Genomic DNA, 22,121 nt, shown 5'->3' with positions numbered 1-22,121 from the left:
TTGCCTATAGGAGCCACTGTAAGCCATTCACAAATGGATGAGGCCCTGAGCAGCCTGATCTAGTGGGTGGTGTCCCTGCCTATGGCAGGGGGGTTGGAACTGGATGGGCTTTGAGGTCCCTTCCAACCCGAGCCATTCTATATGTAATATATGCACATAAAACTGATTTACGTGTTACGTGACTGAACTATGTAAACAAAAACAGCAGATGCCAACAATGGGGACTTGAGGAATCTAGGTCTGGTTTCTCACATTTTGTTCTTAGCTCTGTCACTGACGCAATAAATGAATTACGCAATAAATGAATTCAAAATGAAAAGCATTTCATTTTTCTCACCTTTAAAAAACAGTTAGCTATAGGAATTCTAATGACACTTGAGTTATTTTAATCACTTTTTCTTTACCTGTGAATATCTTACGCACTCCCATCTCCATAAGGCAGTTCAGGGAATTTAGCAGAGCTCAGCCAACTTGCAGGAACACCAGTAGCAACAGGGACCTGCTCTGTGTGCCCGCAGGAAGGTTATTGTTTGCAGCTGCTCTTTACTACTACCATGTTTCAAGTTACAGTCCTCATCAATCTGCCAGCGGGGCCATTTGTGGGAGTTCTCCCTTCATCATCTCCGATGAGCCAGTTGGGTAGCTCAGACCAACAGCTTCAATTAGCCTGGCTGAGTTGGCCTTCAGGAAATTTGGGAGTAATACATGCACCACTTTGCTGACACAAATCGTAACCTGCAGCAGGACAGCGGTGCTGGGACAGAGACAGAGGGTCAGACACTAGGATCAGCCCCCAAACCCGCACGGTGCCTACCGGGGCTCAGTGTTACCGAGCATTCAAGCAGCATTCAAGCCCCTCTCCTGGTGGAAGTCAGCTCGTCCACACTCCTGTCACTTGTGATGGAATTTCAGCAGCATCCCAGTTAGAGGCAGAGCTCCAGCTTTACACTAAGATTTTCCAAACTCTATTTGATAACTTCACCAACGCTGATTGGGAAGAAATGTCTGTATTACTGGTGATGCTACCATTTCAAGGATCGCTTTTTTTTTTTTTTTTTTTATAGATTTGCCTCGATCTGGCTATTTTTAAAGAAGAGTCTGAAGTAATAAAAAGTAGATGTAAAATGAAGTTAAAATACAACCCCAAGTACAATTTGAGACTCCTTGCATCTGACCAAGCCAGACAGCCAGATTCTAGAGAAGTTTTATTTGTGCTGTTATTTTCTGCTATCTTTCTCAGGATAACAGTGAGTGATGTGCTGACTATGCAAGGAAATCTAGGGAACCTAAAAGGGGAGGACAACAGATTTTTTTTCTCTAGAGTTTAGTGTGGAAAAGTTGAAAGCTTGGAAAAGTATTGAAAGACTTCTTTGAAGCACCTTTTATTTTTTTAAGAGCTAGCAATTAAATATTTTAAAGTAAAATACTGACATCTATAAAACTTCTGCATTTCAATTTTTAAAAATGGGTCCTATAGGTGATAGTTACCATTATTTCAAAACCTATAATATAATTTCAGTTCCTCGATTTTGTAAGGCTATAAATAAGGTTTAAAAAGTTATTTTAATAACTATATATAAAAAAGCTGCACATTTTCCAAGTTTTGTGTAGCAACTGTTTCTTTTATATTTGTGAACCTATAACAAAATCCTATAATCCTATAATAAAATCAGCACTGCTAATATTTTCCATGTTTAACCATTTAATTTCCTTCTTACAGAGATAGGGCAATGGGGAAAAATTACAATACTGTTCCTCTGTGTCTCAGTTTCATCTTTAACACTTAGCAGAATTTTTAAAAGCTTTTTTTTTTCCACAAAATGAATGAACGCAACAATTAGTTCCCTTTTGTCTGCTAGCAATATACAACTCAGTCTTCACTTGTACAAAAGTAACCAAATATGCACTTCAGATATGCATATCTCCATATGTATATTCAGATATTACAAGCTAACTTTTCCAGTATGGGAGACGAAAACATTTTTCTTTACCTTCAGAATGTACAGAAACATTACATTTCTAACCATTCACCACTCTTAAACTATCACGGGCCCCAGTTCAACAGTATCTAAAGAATGTGTCTCATGTTAATCATCAGTAGTTTCACTGGTATCAACTGGTCCTACTGACTTCAGTTTGGTAATCTGAGGCATTGTGGAAATATTGAAGTGCCCTTCAGAACTGGCACATGTGCCTAAAGACAAAGGTAGAAACGTGCATCTGAATACATTGATTGCCATGGCCTCCCCTTAAACAATTGCTGGGCTTTAAATCTTTTATGTTCTGATGGAAGCTATGAACAACTCAAACTTTGCATTTTCAAGTTTAATAATCTCTTACTAAATCAAGAAAAGGTCAGCCATTCGGAGGTCCAAAGAGGGATGTCTAGTATTTTGGCTGCTAGAAACTAAGCAACGTGGCTCTTGTAAGCATGCTGATTACACCAAGAAATGATTCGATGCCCACAGCTGCTTTGACAAGATTAAGATGCTGTCAGCTACAAGCAGCCATCTCAGGTTTAAGTTTATTAAATATCACTTCAGCAGGGGAGGCTAAAGGGGTCAGACTTTAGCTAGAAGGACAACGGGACATGATGAGAGAGGAAAGAACAGCATCCTAAGAAATTTAAAATAATGTTTAAGGACTCTGTAACCAATTATTAATGTTGTTCTTTTGAGCAGCACTACAGAAGTTATGAAAGTAGAATGTAGCACGTAGAACTCACTAAACTCTGTGAATAAGATCCCAATGCAAGAATCTGGGAGCAACTCTGCTCTTTCAGAAGCGAATAGCATACGATGTACACCACTAAAATGTAATTTAATTAAAACACATCTACATTTAACGTGCTGTTGATGAGGCGTTATGTTAAAAGCTCTTCACCCCAATAATTCTCTCACCCTGTAATACCAACACAGTGTAGTACACACCGCTCCACGGGCACATCTGCATGCAGGTGAAGACTGCTGCTTCACAAGGGGACAGCATCTGTCTCCCAGCTGATGCATCTCTATTTCACGTTGCTCTTGAAACAACCTCAAGCCCTCTGCATAAATTAGTTCACTTTTACCTTGATTCAGTGCCTTGATGGTTGAAGCTGAATGAAAAGCAGCAGAATGGGGAACCCAACAGCCCTCATAATTACAGCGTGCTTGGCTCCCAGAGCCGTGATAACGTCTTTGTAATTTAGCTGGTGCAATTTATGATTTCTGATGTCAGCAAAACTCCACTCAACCATAACCTGAAGCTGGAATGCCTGGGCTTTCCTTTCTCTATTTGATCAATCACCTGAAACTTTACTTTGATTACAGAAAACTACATAAAATTTTAAAAGCCTATTATATAGGGAAATCATACAACCACCCACTTAAAAACCATTACCACTACTGAAAACAGGTGATGTAAATGGAACAGACAGCTAGTAATGTTAGGTTTTCTTAGATGAGATGTATCTGAGGGCATAGAGAAGTTTTAACCAGTGCCAAATACTGGGCAGGGATGGGGACCACCTGGAGTAACTGCTACTCATGTCTCAAGTGCAAAGTACCTGTCACCATCGCTGTGAAACTGCCCGTGCCCAGTAAGGGGCAGCCTGCTGTATATGATCATTGCTCACCTTTGTCAGTTTTAAGTTTTAAACATCTCTCCCAAATACCTCAGACACTGTCTGATGCTTTAAATTTTCCAAATGAAAGTATTGTGTGCGGTAGGTGGTACCTAAGGGTTTCTGACATCCTGACAACTTTAGCCTAATAGAAGCTTGGTTTTCCCTCACTTTTCTGTGGAAGGCACAGCCTCATCCTCCTGCCCTCTCTCGTTTTTGCAGTAGAAGTGGGTTTTCGTTTCATCAGAGCTGGTTACCCAAAGTACACCAAGCCGCCTCCTGCTCCCTAGGAAGCCAAGCACCCTCACTTGGAGGGAGCGGGGCTCCGGGGAGCGTGAAATGTGCCCTTCCCCTTCCCAGGCTGCTCACTCTGATGTGACTAACATCATTGCCAGTACACATCGCCCACATAAAGCACCAGGTCAACTGCTCAAAGCTGCTTTTTGAAACAGGTTTGCAAAGCGGTTAGGCTCAGACTTGTATTTTTCTACAGTCTATCAGCACTTTCCCATCTTGCATAACAATCATCCACGGAATTGGCTCTTCTTTGCCAGCCTGGACAGCACGTGAAACCAGCCCGCAATCCTCAGGACATACACCCTCACTGCAGAAATCTTCTTCATTTGCAAGTCCAAGGAAGAAGTGTCATTAATTTGTTAGAGGCTGAAAACGCACCCTTTGCTGTGGATGGGTGTGGATTTTTACTTCTCTGGCTCTTCAGTCAAAACCAAAATTACAACGAGCTGCTGAAAAATACATTTGTCAAAGACAGGGCCTTGGGGCTCTACAATATTTCAACTGGAAACATGGTAATTATGCTCTTCTACCTAAAAATTTAACTATTTATTAGTTGATAGGGGAACAACAGCAACAAAAAGGTCAAGGTGTAAAAGGATTGAAACTTCCCAGCGTCTTCAAAGAATTAAAAGGAAAAATTAAAATGCCAGAAAAAATGTAATTACACTATAAAGTGAGATACTAAATACGGCAGTTTCCACTGTTTTCTTCTGGGATTTCCTATAATACTGACATCATCGTGTCAGAAATCCAAAAACCATATACAGCTTCTTACATGGTTTTCCTTTCAAATTGTTATAAAAGGTGACAAATAAGTGTTCGTAAAAGAATGGATGGAAATCTACTCTGAGAGAATTGGATTTAGTTAATGTATTTCACAGGGTTATTAATCACCCACCTTCCCCATGTCTTAATTATTCTCTTTTATTACATCTCATCATAGGTATTTTAAAATAAAATGTTTTGTTTCTAACCAAAGGTAGAGCTCAGGGACAGCACTGTTTCCATGAAACACCTTGAAAAGTGAGACCATGAGAACTGAAAACCAAAACAGGAAACATGAGTATAGACCATTTCCAGCTGTTTTCTTCTGGAGCAGAATCCCACCCTTTTAATGATATATTTGGTGCACCACTGAACTTCTGTGTTGAGAGCCATTTAGACCATTTTAATGTTCAGTGACCATTTGGTTCACCACCACCACGCTGAAATGCAGCACCCTGTAAAGTTCTGTTTAGCATTCATTTAAGATAACATTTCAGGTTTTACATTTAAAAGACCTATTTGTAAAAGAAAACAATTATCAAAAGAAAAGTATCAATTAGTGTCAAAAATGTTGGGGAAGAAAAGACTTGTGGAAGCTAGAAAATTGCACGTGCACTTGTTTAATCTTTTTATATCTGTGCTAATAACCTTATAAAAATAACACCAGATTTTATTTTGCCCTTAAAATTTGACAAGCCATTCTCAAACTTCAAGTGAACACAGCTTAGTGGGCACACATAGGAGCTGCTAAAACCAATTAATCTCAGGGAGTTTACTGGTTGAAATGGTCTAAAACTTCACAAAAGCAATCTGACTTTCTACTGAAACTAACAGTCTCAGGCTCTAAAGCAGAAATTCCAATGGTAACTTCTTTATCTACACAAATTTTGCTCCAAGACTCTTCAGTTACTGTCTAGAGTCACTGAATGGAGCAGTCGCGCAACTGTATTAAGTTGCAAAATGCTTGACTGGTGGAACTTGTTTTTTGGCCATTGTTCAAAACGATTGTTCCTATGTCATTACACAGCCTCGGGGTGAGGTGATAACTCAGTGCAAGGCACTGCCTTTGACCCAAATACTGGATGAACACTACCTCACAGCTAGCTCTGAAGAATCTAGCTCGAATGCTCCAACCAGCTACCAACCCTTATTTCCTGGGTTCATCAGCTACAAACCATAGTTTTGGCCTCTCTGCCCTTTGGCTGCTGCTGTCACCTATTTACTACTCTATCCGAAGCCCTCCTGTGCAGAGGAGCCCAGAGCAGCCCTACAGTGGGTGCACAATGCATCCTTGTGCTGCTGGGACATTGCCCTGCAGCTGGTGGCACGTTTACCTCCCTGCTTCCAAGGCACTGGGGCTGGTATTCGTCCCTCAGCGTATCTGTGCAACTCCATTGCCTCTAGCTGACTTAAAGCGGTGAAAGCTGGCAAGAAAATCAGTTTATGTGCATCGCAGTAAGATCAGCGTTAAGTCTTGCTCATTATCATGTAAAAAGTATGCTTCGTTTGTTACGTCTTTGTTTCCAAGACAGCAAAAAGGGCTGAGAAGAAGTCTAATATAAGTCAGAAAACCGTGTTTGTGCACAGAATCTCTGCTGTTCTCAAGAAATTCCTGTGAAGTGTACACATGCCCCAGCGATGAACCGACAGGATGCCCACTGGACAAGTCAAAGCTGCTGAGGACACTGCAGTGGCTGGCCCAGCTCCCTACGCTCCCCCTTGCTGGCAGCTGTGCTGAGGGAGCAAGGAGTTCACTGGCAAACGCCACGGGGACCCGCAGGTGCGGATCACAGCCGCAGCACGCCCTTCTCTCCCTGTCAGCCAGGGTCCGGCCTGTCGGGGGCTGCATGAGCCCCCAGAGCTGCACTCACATGCTGGGGGCACCGAGTGCCTCCCCGAGAGCAGGGCTCACCTCGCCCACTGCAGATACCCGCGGGATCACACCGCCTCCCAGCTCAAAGGCACTATTTGAGTTACGGCTTGGAGAAGGGGTGGCACTTACTGAAAGCACGAAATGTGCTTTCTGACACAGATCTTCCATCTGATAGTCCACTCCGCACTGAATGGAGCTGGTGAGGGCTGAGCAGATCACAAGCAGCTACTGTTACCTGGCAGTCTGCTTCGGGAAACAAAGGAAAGATTCATGGCTCCAAAACAAAATAAAAACGGGCTGCCTGAGCACAAAGAAGGAGAAGGAGAGATTAGCTAAATTCTTCGAGGACTGACGTAACTAAACAGGGGAAGGAAGGGAATGAAGGATAGCGTGGAAACAAAAACATGCAATGGGCATTTAAATTCCCTGCTGCTGAGTGGGCCCTGGAGAGCCGCCCCTGGCTGGCCCACCTGCTGGGGAGCCCCTGCGGCCACCAGCCTGGGGCCAGGGCCACCAGCCTGGCGCCAGGGGCCACCACTTGCCCGGGGCCCCAACAGCACAGGGGCCCCAGCCCGGAGAGGTGCCTGCTGCGCACACCCACGCAGCCCACACCTCCAGCGGCTGGCAGGCAGAAGATGGCTCCTTCGCCTCCCAGCCTGGTTTGAATTCCTCCCAGCTCTGTGCTCCAGCAGTAAGTAACGCGAATGAGAATCTTTTAAGGTCTGCACACGGTAATCCTGGAAACACACAGGCATGAAATGAAGAACTGATCTCTGCATGAAGACTTGAAGTAATTTACAGTCACTGTTGAAGCTCTTCATTATTCAGAATACACCATAAAGCTCCTACATAAATCAGTCAAGGCAAAAACCTGTGCACAGGAAACAGATTGCACATGCGAGAGAAAACTGCTCCTCTTCCACCCGGCAGCATCGCTGGCAGCTAAGCCCAGGGGTAGGAAGCAGGCAGAACTTACCGCTGTTCTCCCATCGGAAAAGGAGAAAGACACAAAATCTGTCGCTCTGTAAGTATTACAGCCTGCTGGCGTATCTCTTAAAATGCAGCTGAACTTGGCAATAAAAGGTGTCAATTTGATCACAGAGCATAGCACCATCCCTCAGGAAGCTAAATCGCTGAAAAATGACTATCGTTATCATGCCAGCGACTTCGCAAAAAAAAAAAAAAAACAGACAGTCAAGTGAAATGTTTCATTCTTTGTAATGTGGAGTTGTGTGCACTGAAGATGTCAGCTATGACTATTTCTGGAGGCAGTTTTTTTGTTGTATTTTTTTTTTCTAGCCGAACTGCAACATCTTAACTAGTACCAATGAATCCTGGTTTATGTCGGGCTTTAAAATTAGGCTTCTTTGAAAGAAGCTGCAAAAAGGAAAACGATCTTATAACCTTACTCAGACAAAGGGTTTATCAGGAAGCCATCACAAATTTGCACAGGAGTGAGAATCAGAACTGCACAGTATGCCCTGAAATGCAAGTGCACCCTGTGCTGTGATAATGGCCAAAAACAGCCTGACCCGCGCCTTTGTTTCAGTGAAGAGTGAGCTCGTTCTCATAGAGAGATTCTTCTTTTGCACAGACAGCAAGCAAAGTGTTAAAATATAACAAAGCCCCATAGTTTTCTGAGGCTAAATGTCTGTAATCCTAGTGGAAAGATACCCAGTTAGACTGCAACCTATTAATGCTCATAATTAGTCAATAAACCTCACAGAATTCTTTAGTAAAGCCCGAAAAAACAAATGCAGTACTAGCTGTCAGTTCTCCCATAAGGACTTTACTATTATTTTATTAAAATACTTGTAACCTAATAAAATATATTGATTTCATGGATTCAGCAAGTCAGATGAAATATATATAATGCAGAGAGAAAGCTCACATTTACTGCATACTCTAACACATTTCCATTACTGCTGGATTTTAAATACTAGACCTACTTACACAAAGGTGTAACACACCAGGCAGCCCAAGATTTCAAAAGTGCAGAAAACATCTTACCTTGCAATATTCCTAGGCCAAAGCACTTCTCCACCTTGCTGCCCATGAAGAATTCCAGAAAAGGGGCTTAGATTTATTTTACAGGTTGATACCTTCATTAGGCTACCATCCAACACTCCGCTAAATAAAAAACAACTCGACTATCTAGGAACAGACTTTAAAAAGTCAGAGGAAATTTGTTTTTCAGCAGAGCACTCAACATGCAGCAGCTCTCAAAGACACTGGCAAGTAAAGCCTAGCTAGAAGGTGATCATCAGAAACTTCCCCCAGAAAGAAATCTGATCCCTCAACAAAATTAACCTCTGAAGTGCTGAAAAAGTGAGAGGTCAAGACTTTCTGCTGGTACTAGGTCAACTGTGAAAAGCTGTAACCTGATGGCAGTAAAACAGGCAGACTGGGTGCCTCCAGATCACATACCGTAACATATGAAGTAAAAGCTCATGTCAGCAACCCTGTACTTGGAGGTACTAAATGACGGTATTTGATCTCAGCTAAAAGCCTACAATCTGTGAAAGCGTATTTCCTACTCTGTTTTTATAGTCTCACAGACCAATTCAACAACACGACTGCTAAAATAACTATAATTTGTTTTATGAGAGTGTAGCAGCATAAAAACAGAAGACATGCTTCAAATGCTTTAACATAAAATATTTGGAATACTGGTAAAATACAAATTTTACAAATCTACAAACACAGAAAACATTTCCAATACAAATCCCCTGGTATCCACTACCTTATGAACCTGGGACAAGATATGTAAGATTTCTCTGATTAGGGATTAAATACACTAATCCTTATTTACAGATGTAAAGCAATACACTTATCACTTTCCTTTATTTCAAGTAGAATAGAGATAGGTATTTATAAATACTTGGTTGATAAAAATTTATGGTTGCTAGCATTAAAAACTCTAATTTTAGTCTAATAAAAATACTTCCTGACAGTATTCTTCCCAAATCTCTACTTCTTGCCGTATATGAGGGATTTTTTTTTTCTAATATGGGAAACAATGTGAGTTCTATTTACTGTGGGTAGCAGCGCTCAGAGGCGCTAATTACCCTTATGCCTAGATGCTGCACAAACGTAATGTATAAACATTAGAAAACTTATAAGGCAGTGAGAACTGGAAAGCTGGTTGCTCACAACCCATGTAGGCTCACCATTCACAGGGTCTCTGGCATGCTAATTGGCTCCATGCAGGGGGGAGAATCTTCAGGCAGAAAGCAGGAAATGCCCCCCAAAAGTATCCCCAAAAATGTACATCCTAGAAACACGAGAGGAATGGTGATAGTCATGTAGATGACGCCAAACATGCTGGTGCTTGGTTGCCATGAATTTGGGAATGGAAGGCAGCACTGTAACTTGGCGTAGAAGGGGCCAGGGAGCCCAAGGATGGACACAGAATCAAGGGACAGGTTCGAGATCCCTGCGAGCAGAAGGGGGCAGGTGAGTGAAACAGCAGAAATAGACATATGAAGAGACTGGGGACAAAGAGTTGGAATAGGGATACTCAGGTTAGGAGTATGGTCCAGAAAGATAATCTGAGACCAAAAAGAGAGATCTTATCAGCCTCCTTGGTGAGGGGGTAAGATGAACTTGACACACAGTTTAAAGACAGGGAATTGGACTGCAAAATGGAGAGAAAAGACTAGGAAATATTGCACAGGGAGAAGGGATTAAATTTCAGATAAAACCTAAAACTTTTATCATATTTTGTTACTTCAAGAGGGGGACATATAAAAAACTTGCCTCTTGCTCAAGTTTATATAGTTACTAACACTGACTAACTTACTGACTTCCAGCTATAAGGGAATATGCAAGTCCGCTCCCGTTATTACAGAAGGACTTGTTCACCAAGCAAGAAATGACACTACCAATCCAACCAGGGTAGGTTTCCGTTGTCCAGGTTACTGATGAGCAAGTGCGTCATGAAACGGAGATGGGCAGCCGTTCAGATGTAGGAAGTGGAGAAGACAATACCGGGCTGTATTCTTAGCCTCACCTCAAGAAAACCCTCAATCATGCAGCCAGAAGCCAAAGAGAAGAGAGGGAAAAAGTCAGCAGCAGTCAACCCTACTGATGTATTTATTAACTCTGTCATGCGCCTTAAATAAGAGGCACGTTTTAGCATAATGCTGTACTTTTGGTTGAAAGAGTTAAAATGCAAGTACTCAAAGGTTATAAAATAAAGACTTTGTGGAGAAATTCTTCTGCCAAAACCTTCAAATAAATGAGTTGCAGTCTGAGCTTGCCTTTCTGTTCTGGAGTCTATATTTTAGTGGCCATGGTGTTACTATAGCAACAAAGAAGACTGGTAATTTAGGGGCTGGTGGATGTGACAACTTGCAATTTAGAACAATGCTAATAATAAAAGTGGCTTGGGAAAAGCATCATTTAACACTAATGTTTGTGTTTTAAAATGAAAAAAGGCTGCTCACTTAATATCTTCTTGCAGCTGGACTATTATCTATATTAAGTTAGTCTAGTGGTGAATAAAAGATAGAAACGTGACTCTTAGGCTTTTTGGTATGTCTGCATCTTAAGAGTGAAATCACTCCAGCCCCTTCACCGTGTGTACATGTAAAAATGCAAAGCTATGGATGTCATTAGCTTTGTTGAAGATTAGACAAGAATCACGTAGCTTTTTAAAACAAAAGTATTTATTATCTGTAATAAACGTGAGGGTAAATATACTCATGGACTACTACTAATCCTTTCTTGCCTCTGCTGAGTTTAAGGGGACTTAAAGGTATTCTTTATTAACAAATCTGTTAACGCACTGTTCCTCATTCATTACTGTAATCATAGAATAGTTACTAGAAATAACTCTTAGATATTACAGATACTTAAAAGAATCTCAACTGGAATAACAAAGCTTTCTTCTGACTTCTAACATCCTTCCTGTCTTGACCAAAAAAGCTCCCTCAAACTTGATGCTTCTTAACTATCTGCTTTCAGAGTTGCATGGAAAATCAGCAACTGACCTGTGCTAATGGTAAGTAAGAACAGCAAGAAATGTTCTAATTCCCAAAATAATCATATCTGAAATGGTAATCTAGGGAAAAAAAGCATTGGAACATCCCATTGGTTAAATCATCAGCTCCAAATAAAAACAAAATCACAAGATTAAGGTACAGTGTTACTCTCTACACACTAATCTACAGCCCCATTGTCTTTCTTTTTCCTGGCAGCCCTTACACTGCAAAGGAGGAGGGATTTTGCAACATAATACCCATAACGCTAAATACAGAGGGATATTTCCAGATGAATTTTACATGTAGTAATAATCATAGTTTTATGGGTCAGGAAGTTCAGAAGATTAGTGCGTTATGGCTGCAGTTTATAAAAGCATTTACGTTAGAACTTTTGCATAGCAATCGGGTGAGATAAGCTGTGAACAGCTTTACATTAACTTCTTTTATGGTAGTTAAAGTTTGAGAGAAGTAGTAAAGAGACCCCAGGTATTAATTTACCTAAAGAACAGCTGCTTAGAAAAGGCTGCAAAGTATCCTAATGCTCAATGTAATAAAATCATTGCGCCTCCAATTGCTCGTTCATTCTCTCCACAATTGTGTGCTAGTCCCCTTTAATGTAAGTAAGAATCACGTTCATGGTCTGAACGGAGCTAAAACTGTGTGCAGATTTTTTGCTGCATACTTATGAAAGAAATCTGCTCTTTGATTTTTATTTTAAAAGGCCTAAAACCATGATTACAGGTTTGCATTCTAGGTTCAAGCAGCACGAATCTTGGTTCATTTCAAACTCTCCCTTAGAGAACACCAAAATGCCTGAAAATGAGGTTTTCCTGCAATATGTTAACTTCCTCTATATTTTTTTCTCATTAGCTGAGATCTACCAGTTAGGAGCTTATAAAACGTCTGCATTTGATGACTGCCACGACTATAAAAGAAATGCAGGCGGTATAGACTGTAAAGCCATTGCACTTCACGGTCTTTGTAAGCTGTTTTATAATGTGCGGTACGAAGTGTCTACCACATTTCACCCTGGAAGGGACACCATTACAACTGGGTAAACTCATGTCTTAAAATAATCTCAACGTTATTTTTTTTGAGATCATCTTCTTTCTTTCCTCCTAAAGAACACCAAGATGATTTGAGTAAGGAAAAAATAAAATTGTAAAGCCAAAACATATTCTGAAAAGACTCAGACATGCGTTTGAACACTCTTCTATTTATGCGCTCAAGTTAATTTTTACATACTTTTTCAAGTATTTTTATTGTCCAAAGATATGAATGAGAAAATAAAAGCAAGAACACAGCAACACTGCTGCACCTTTACAACTATTATGCATCAGACAATTGGACTAAAATTTTATGTATGAACATAATCAACGTATGCTTTGTGTCAAAGTAAAATCCAGAGGAACACTGGAATCAATGTAATCCTTCAGTAAGAAAAATGGTAGTAAATATTCCCTAGCTGCTACAGTCCTGTGAAGTGGTTTTTCATTGTGGTTCTAAAGGGAGCTTGGAAGACAGGAGAATTAGGTCTGGGAAAATTAAGATCCATTTTTTAATTCCCCTCATTCTGCTGGATGAAAGAGGCCCCAAGTTTGTGAACTGATTGAGTATACATGCTAGGAAATACTCTTCTTGACATTCTTAAACCTCAAGGTTAAGAGTCCTCTCGTCTTAGAGAGTTCTTACAGAGTTATAATTATGGTAGTACTGTCTGGATTTATTTCTTATAGGTAAACATATGAAGCATAGAATACTTGAGGATTTCATTAACATTACTCATATAGGTAGCACTGTATGGAGGAAAATAAAAAGGAATCATCAGCATGCACTACTGCAAGGGTACACGTGCGATGCACAGGAACTGACCAATTATACACATAGGGAAATGTGGTGACATTTTGCTAGTCCCAAGACAATGTGAAGCCAAGTCCCTTGTCATTCCAGACAATAGCAAAATTTCACTTGAGTAAAAGAGTAGGGATTTCAGCCCTGAAAAGGCTGCACACACAGAAAAGCCAAATATGGAAGAAGATTAATTACTTAGAACATGATTAATGATTATTGCATTGATAATGTGTTATGCATAAGGTCGACATAGCATAAGGTAGACTGAGCATTAAATATCTAGAAATTTCCTTTCACTGACCAACTGTTCAAGAAAATCACAGCTTCACCAAAAGTGACACGCGTGTCTGATGGAGATGAAAAGATGAATTGTGTATGTGCAATATGTGATAAAAATGGGTTTATAACGTTTTACATGTACTTAAAAGATTGTTTAAAAATATCCATAGCCTACATGGAGCGCTTGTGTTGGCACGAGTGTGAGGCATGCTTTTTCCTATGCCCACTTCAAATGAATAAGCACATCAGAGTGAATAAGCACAAATGGCTACTTTCTAGTGGCAGTGGAGAAAGAAAAAGGCAGGCAACTGGAGATAATCCAATAAAAACCTAAGGATGCTGAGCAGTGATGCAGCTTGCATGCTATTACCAGAGTGGAATTGCAAATTACAGGACAAATGACTTGTAAGTACGAATATTCTACAAAAAATGAAAGAAATCTGATCTTAAAATGCAAACAACCAATGTAAAGAAACAAAAGAATTAAATGTTATTCACACTGTTCTAAATGCATTTTCTTTGCATCCTTCTCCAAACCATAAAAATTAGTCCACTCTACATAGAATATGACGCTGTGAATCATAGATTTTACATACGTGCCATTGGGTATTGAGAAAAGTTAATTTGTTCTTATAAAAACTGCTGAAGAGAATAACACGTTACTTCCACATCGTTACAAGTCTTCCTTGTCATCAGCATTCGCTAAGATTTTAGGCTTGATCCCTAACATATGAAGTTATAAAAATAGCGCAGCTGGCACAATTGCTCTCTTCTCAGAAATCTGAAAAAAACACTTTGGGATGGATACACGTCAGAGGTTCCTGTATGATTTACGGTTTGTTTTCTGAGCTTTCTAGCATAATGCCTTTGCCAACAAGTGATGCTGTAGAGAACAGAATCACCCGACATGAAAGAAGCTATACTAATCCATAATCTAGGTGCCATATACTTTATGGCTATAATGAGGTACAGAACGACCCAGAAAGAGATGAAATTTTGAATCACAGGTTCTTTGCCTTTCAGGCAGTAGGAAAAGAGGACGTCAGAGGATGCACCCAGGCCCAAGAAGAACATGCCATGTGTAACACCTACAGAACTACTCTAAAACAATGATGTCTGAACAAGCAGCCCTCCAGTAGTTGCAATATGGTTTTGAAGAATCCTGTAAAACTTGATTTAATTTTCTCGCACATCCCTCCCCCCCCTTCCAATAATACTGAAATCTTAATCAATAGCAGTCATTAACCATCTCATGGCATCTTCCATAAAAGCACTGCTGTCAACCACCTGCATCTTAGTCAACTCCAGTTCAGTTATGATCAATACAGTTTGCCCATCTTAATTGCTTTGGCCTCCTCCTAATTAGCTATCTGTACATTTACAGTAGTTTATTGTTGCTGTGGCTGTCAAAAAGCTAATACATCCCACTAGAGAAATAAATTCATTTATCCTAATTAAAGTAGAACAATTAAATCAAACTAGCATCGTTACAGCTTGATCTTTAGTGCTTGTAAATCCTCCGTATTACCGAGTCTACAAATATTCAAACCACATGAACGCTTCAACAGAGTCATAAGCAAAGAACAAAGATGCAAACTCTCAACTTCAACAAAAATTAATTTTGCTTAATTTTGAAAGTCCGTCTGCATTCTTCTAATAAAACAAAGGGACATACTTCACTCATACAACATAAGGATGTTCCAAAGATTGTACATGAGCCAAAAGACATGCCTCTTGCTCAGACTATCTTATAAAAATCTTTGTTCTGAACACACTTTCCCACGTAAATTGCTTTTGTCTTATTCCTGCTACCGCTGCCTGTCAAATATACTAATCTGCTGTTTCCAAATTCACAACAGACTATTAACGTAATACCACTTTGCAGATAGTTCTCATGCCTGCCATTGTTTTCTCTGTCTGGTGAAGAAAACTATTGAATTTTCTTTACATTTATAATCCTAACATAAAGGTAACTGACACCGCTTACCCACAAGACAGTAGCTCGTACTACTGGGCACTTTTAAACAAAAGGCTTTCCTAGCTTTGTATTTTCTGGTTTTGTGAATAAATACAGACAACTCCTAGGCATTCAGTATTTTTACTCATTCAGAGAGAGAAATTCTTAATTAAGCAGTAATAAAACTCTGATCTTGTCAGATAAAGTAAATAAATAATACATGAAAAATGCAGCTGATCAGAAGTATGCCCTACATGAAAATCTTTTATGGTCTCACAAACATGCTGCAATCAGAACTTCTGACCTTTCCTAAGCCCCAATAAAATGACAGCTTTACTTGGGAATCCTAATGGTCCTACAGATTGGAGTATTGCTGCATGTTTCAGGTAGCGAACATATCAGCCTTACGGGAGCTTGACTGAAGGAAATTTCAGCCCACAGAACTGCTCTTAACATAAGGTCAGCATGTCTGTAGCAATGTCAGGAAAAGGAAAACTTGTTTTCAATTGCTCCAAATTATTCACTTACACAGAAAACCCTCGCTTTGCAAACAATGCAAGCCTTTAAGAGTGAAATGTCCTGCTAGTATTCTACCAGAAGGACAAGATGACAGTCAACCCTGCCAGGTCACTGCCAGAGAAACCTGTGCCCTTTCCCAGGAGCCCAGCAGGAGCTCCCTCAGGATAAGGGCAGTGACCAAGAGCTTGTTTGTGAGGTACATACGGTTTTGTCTCCACAGCAAGCTATTTGGAGCAGAAATTACTACTAGCACACAGCTGGGCAAGTTCAGCTGACAGCTTCTGTACCGGGGATGAAGGCCAACGCAGTGGGGTACTGCAATACAGTGCAGAAGAGAAGCAGGTTTGGGAGTTAAGAGGATTTGCAAAAGGAACAGCCAAGTGGAACGGGTGCACAACCAGGCTGGTGTAACAACACCTCCTGCAGATCCTACCCAAGTGCTCGGCAACCTCAGTCGCAGCTCAGAGTAAGACCATTATTAAAATCATCAATTTCTTTCTGGAAGAGCAAATCCTTTTAATTGCTATAGATACTAGGATAACTATAAAGCAGGCAGAATGAGCTGCAATGGGACGTGAGAACACCAATGGCAATAACAACTGAATATTGACGTGGGGAGCTATTGCATTTAACAGTTATTTTCTTTTGAAAGTGAACTACTAATTCCAAACATCTGTGCCTCATAGGGAAGAGATTATCTGATACCTGATATTGTTATCTGATACCTGAAAAATTAATCTGATAATTACCTGTAAATTATATTCATACAATTTCTTAACAGGTAAATATTTCTACTATATGCTTTATGAACTACAGAAAATATTTAGTCTGGAATGCCAGATGACAACTCTTAGATATTTTCCCAAGATACTGTGGATTTTTTTTTTTTTTAATTTCACTGTAAGTAATAAGCTAAATGCAGAGCTCAGTGGTGTCAAAATACTACCAGAAAAAGTAGCACAGCTACAAATATAGAAGGCATAGTTACAGTAGCATTACAGTTACAGAACCATAGCATGGTTCAGAGATCCCTGAACTGCCGCTGCATTATGCTTTACAGACGCATATCTGAAGACACTCAAGTGGGTCTGGATGCAGTGCAGATTCAGCATGACAGTCAACTTCAGCTATCACATTATTACATTTTATAGGTCATCATTAATTCCTACCATTAGGCCCTCACAGTCTATGGACCAATTCCTACCCATTCATTTTAGTCAGTAGGTCAGGAAGACAAGTGGGAACTATCTTTGAATTAGACATGATGAAATGAGAACCACTAGGCATCCACCAGATGCGTGGGAAAAGGAGGAAGAAAAGAAAGAATATGTGGAGCTGCCCTCCAGACACAGTTCATTAGAAGTCCAGTCTTCCTAACGGGTCAGAAATGCTATGATCAGAAGATGTAAAGCACTGCTCTATCAAAAACATGGCTCTGATTCAAATGAATTCAACGTTTTTTCCAGGAGTAACTTTGTTCTGGAAGACTTCATGTCAGTGCAGGTTTAGTCTGCCCACAGTACTCTGCCTCTTCACAGCACCAGGTATCATCTGTCCTCCCACGACTGGCAACAGGTCAGTATAAAACCACTAAACTTCGTGCTCCAATCTAAAGACACAGCGATATACCTATTCTTGATGTGGATTAAATTTGTGCAACTGACAAGACCCAGCACTGGTTGCACAAGCATGCACCAAGTAATTATACAACGCTGGGTTAATTATCATCATGCATCGCTGCATTATCATACATTCACGCACTCTCTTGTTTCATTTTATTTTCATTATAATTGGGTGCTATGACAGATGTTGTCAGTGCCAGAGGTGACCCTAATCTTGGGCTCCTCCCATAAACATTACAGATATGTAGTTATCTTCAGGGGTATCCAGCTCAGTATGCCATTGTTCATTGCATTAGCTATCCATTTGCACTCTAAAACTTTGCAATATTCATTAATGCGATGCCTCATTTTACAAATGAAAATGCTAAGAAAAAAAACCTCAAGATGTGCATTATTGGCTATGTGCACAGTGTAATTAACACGCATATAATCTGTATGCAAATCATGTTATTGAAAATAGTGACTATTAGCATAACAAGCGCTTATTATTTATTGAGATGCAACTCAAGCAGGCATCCTGCTGGGGTTTAACATCCTTTCTTTAAACAGCACCATCTTTCCTTTCTTCATTTACTCGTTCTTCTCTCCGCTTGATGATTAACAGCACAGAAAACAGGGAGACTCCCTTCTGTGCCTTTGTTTAAAGTGGGAAATCTTGTGTGTTTAATTGCCCTCAAGCATCTGATCCAGTTCAAAGCTCAGTGGAGCCTCTCCGACGGTGCTACATCCCCCACCACCATTATGACTGAACTGCAGACTGTTTAAATGATGCGTTAATATATGCAACATCACCTAAATGATCTCTCTCTAATTCTTAAGTGACAACAAGTTAAAATCAGTTCGGCTTCCCACCCCTTTCCTTTTCAGAGGGGGAGACAAAACGGGAAACTGGGAGAAAACAAAAGCTCAACTGTGTAAAGTCATAAACCTTTTTAACACCGTGCCACTCTTCTCATATCGTATTTCAGATGAATTCAACTTTTAATCATGCCAGCAACTTCAACTTTTAATCATTTCAGCAGCAAAATGTAACAGGAAAGCACAGTTCTACATTTTCCGTAGGACTGAGCAAAGGTTTCTTGCTTGATTAGTTTTGTTTGCTCTCTGTCTGCAGAGAAGGTCTGCAGCACCGATGCCGTTTCCTCACTCCCCTCCCTAGCCAGCAAAAGTCCTGAGGCTCCAGGATCTCTGCACGATTGTATAACCTTTCAGAGCATTTCTGCAAGAGCAAAAATTGCAAAACCATTCCTTGCCCAGTAATTCCTTCCCCAGCCCCAGCCCTGCTGGGCTTTGCGCTGCGTGTTTGTTCTCTCTGAGGCTACGCCCTCTGCTTTAGAGATGGCTGTGTTACAGTGATGAAATAATTATCTTTGGGGAATGATTTCAATTATTTATTGTTTTGCCAAAATTGAGATGTTTTGCCTGAAGTTTTCCAAGCTGCATGCCAACCTAAGGATGGACTTTGCAGTAAAAACAGCACAATAATCTCCGAGAATATCCATGATTTCTACTATTAAATTACATTGATCTTCCCCAAGAATCCTTGCTCCTATGAGATATATGTATATTTTATTCTGGAGAGCTCTGGAGAACAGGGATGATAAGTCGAGAAGAAAAGCCAAGACTGTGTGTGGAGAGTAGGTGGAAACCAGATAAGGAAAGGGAAAACAAAACTCGATGGAAACTCCAGAGTCGAAGGCAGGGGGACAGGCTGCACAAAAGCAACAGAGCTGTGATAAAAAAACCTCAGGTGGGTCTGAAGAAGGAAAATATAGGGCAAGATCATGTTGGAAGGGAAACATCAGAACTGAAATTGTCTGTAAATACACATTTTATTATATCCTTTCATTTTAGGATGCTTTTTTTTTCTGGACTGCAGGAGACAGACCTGCTGCAGAGGTACATCACTGCTCTACAATGATGACATCTGTTACTTAGGGAATCCTCAATTCTTTTTTGCAGCAAACGGACTATGCATAGCCTCAACTTTCCATCCATGCAGTTTTCATAAGCCTAAATCGTTCCCTGTTCCCCCCCCCCTTTTTTTTTTTTCTTTTGGCCACTGAGAAGTTTGCTACCTTCTAACCCAACAGAGCACCTTTACAGCACAGTGGTGACATAAGAGGAGCTTAAAGCAGTAACTGTAATCCGCTCAGGAATTTATTTTGTTAAAAAGAGGTTTACAAGCACTCTCTTTCCCCTTATACTCGGGCAAGCTAAATACTACAACTCTCATACTGCTAGTTCTGCTACTGCTACAGTGTTGCTGTCGAGATGGCTTGGATCTTTTCAATTAAATATCATAAAATATTCTATTGGTTTATAAAAAAAAATGTAACTCTTCATAAAATTAAGACAACTCCCTTGGACCCTTTGCTAATTTTCATAGTTAAATCATCCAGGGGAGATGTGGGAGTTCAAGGACTTCAACCTTAATTCTTTCCATCCCGCTTCTACGATCTGATAGCTCCAGAATAGCCAAGAGTCCAATTAACACCTTTCAGTATCTTATGCTAAAACAATTTCATTTCCAGCAAATTATTTGGCAGGAGAGACAGAGATAATTAAACATTCTTAGAAAAATGACTCAAATAGAGGAGGCCAAAACTACGATTCCTGCCGCAGTCAGACACAGCAGAGACCCGTTTGACTTTTTACCTTAGAACCTTCATCACTGCATTACTACTCTGTAACAAATCTCTGCAATTTTCTGAGGGGAAAAAAAAAAGGTAAAAAACAAAACAAAACGAACAAAAAAACCAACACTTGCTTCTTTCCAGTTTTATTCCAGGGCAATAATAAAGCAAAAATAATTTTAAATCAGCCTCTCATCTGTCTGTCCCATTTGAACACTAGCAGAATGTGGCCATCTTGTTAAGGCTGAGCTGTCAAAAGGTGTTTCACGTGGCTATCAGAGACTTAACATAATCTAATACTGATAAAGACCGCTCTATTTTAGTGAATTCCTCTGGAATGAAGGAGTGGTCATTGGCTGTCTTTGTTTAGAGATCTTAACAAAGCAAACTGCACAAAGGATGATGAAAGGAGAAAAATCACTAGATGTATCAAAAAATAGCCATACTGCTCATTTGATTATTGCATTCTGCATCACAACAGACACACCTAACAAACTACGAGGAAAGTCCTTGCCTTTAGTATTATTCATGAAATAAACAAGGGTTCATCTGGCAAACACCGCTTTGGTTATTTATATCACATTCCCTTTAATGTGTGATTGCACTTTGGTTCGTATGGATTTAAAAGACCCAAAGCGTAGACTTCCCAGACTAGTTAACAAGGCAGTAATTGCCAGTTTCTCCTCATCATTACTCTGCATTTTCCTCACATCTCTTGAATCCACTGTACTTATTATAACTACAGTTCACTACAATTCATGAAAATGTTCATAGAAAATTGTTCTCCTCCCAAGATCCCACACACCTGTGCTTAGCCAAGTCGTAAATTAACTTGGGCTCTCATTTTTCATTTCCTAAAATAATCTCTTGTTCCTAAATGATCTGAGGACACATACATTGCCGTAATAAGCTTAACTGCATCACCATGTATCACCACTCCTTCATTCCAATACTGTTCAAATCTAAAAGTGAACTCTGAAACAGGTATTATTAAAAGGAGAATGTATCCAAAGTGGGAAGCGACTTAAAGATTAAAACACGTTTTGTGGACAAAGTTGGGTTTTAGTAATTCATCAAGGACAAAGGCAGATGCTTGTGATGAATGCCCGGCATTGAAAGTACAACACGTTGCTTGGAAAGAGAGAAATGGCTGTCAGACAAAACAACTTGGTAGTACGGAGGAGATGATGTAGGCAAGATAAAATAACTGGTTCAAACATGACTGGAATTACAGAGGTGGAGAGAGCGATAGCAAGGGAAACATATGGTATGATTCACAGGCAAGAATGATTATTTTATCAGTCGCGTGTGTAGCTCATTACAGCTAATGTAAGGTCAGCACATAAAACATGGAAGGAGAATTTTGCTAAATTGAGAAATGGTCAGAAGATCTTGCAGAAATGAAACCAAATTCAAAGCCATGGTGTGGAAGACACCTGTTTCTACCCTTTGGTTGTTGGAAAGCATCCATTGATCAAAAGGAATGTTGAGCAATTTCAAGTTATCATATGGCATACTTGCTTTTCATCTATACTAACAAAAAACTGGCTTATTGTTACAATTAAAACTGAAGTTACACCAAAGAATTTCAACAGAAACTAGAGCACAGAAACAAACATCCTGACTTCACTTCAAAATCACTATCTTCTGATTTCAGAAAATGTCTCTCTTTGTTTTGCATGCATATTTAAGACTCCATGGAATTTCTTGCTAGAACCTAATCCATCTCATGA

The 22,121-nt window shown here is 40.1% G+C and overlaps 1 protein-coding gene across 8 annotated transcripts in view; it reads right to left on the bottom strand.

Annotated features, from left to right (window-relative positions):
• Positions 1–22,121, bottom strand: part of NAV2 (neuron navigator 2) — a 232,195-nt gene that overhangs the window by 54,179 nt on the left and 155,895 nt on the right. Inside the window, exon 1 of one of the 8 annotated variants that reach the window (XM_040560478.1) lies at positions 8,550–8,709. The exons of the other annotated variants lie outside the window; for them this stretch is intronic. Within the exon in view, the coding sequence (XP_040416412.1) occupies positions 8,550–8,647 (98 nt within the window). The 5' untranslated portion in view covers positions 8,648–8,709. Of the gene's footprint in view, positions 1–8,549; positions 8,710–22,121 lie in introns of those variants that run through there. 8 annotated transcript variants of the gene reach the window in all.

This window comes from Cygnus olor, chromosome 5 (genome assembly GCF_009769625.2).
Source record: "Cygnus olor isolate bCygOlo1 chromosome 5, bCygOlo1.pri.v2, whole genome shotgun sequence".
Lineage (NCBI taxonomy): Eukaryota > Metazoa > Chordata > Aves > Anseriformes > Anatidae > Cygnus > Cygnus olor.
This window is presented reverse-complemented; position numbering and strand designations above follow the sequence as displayed.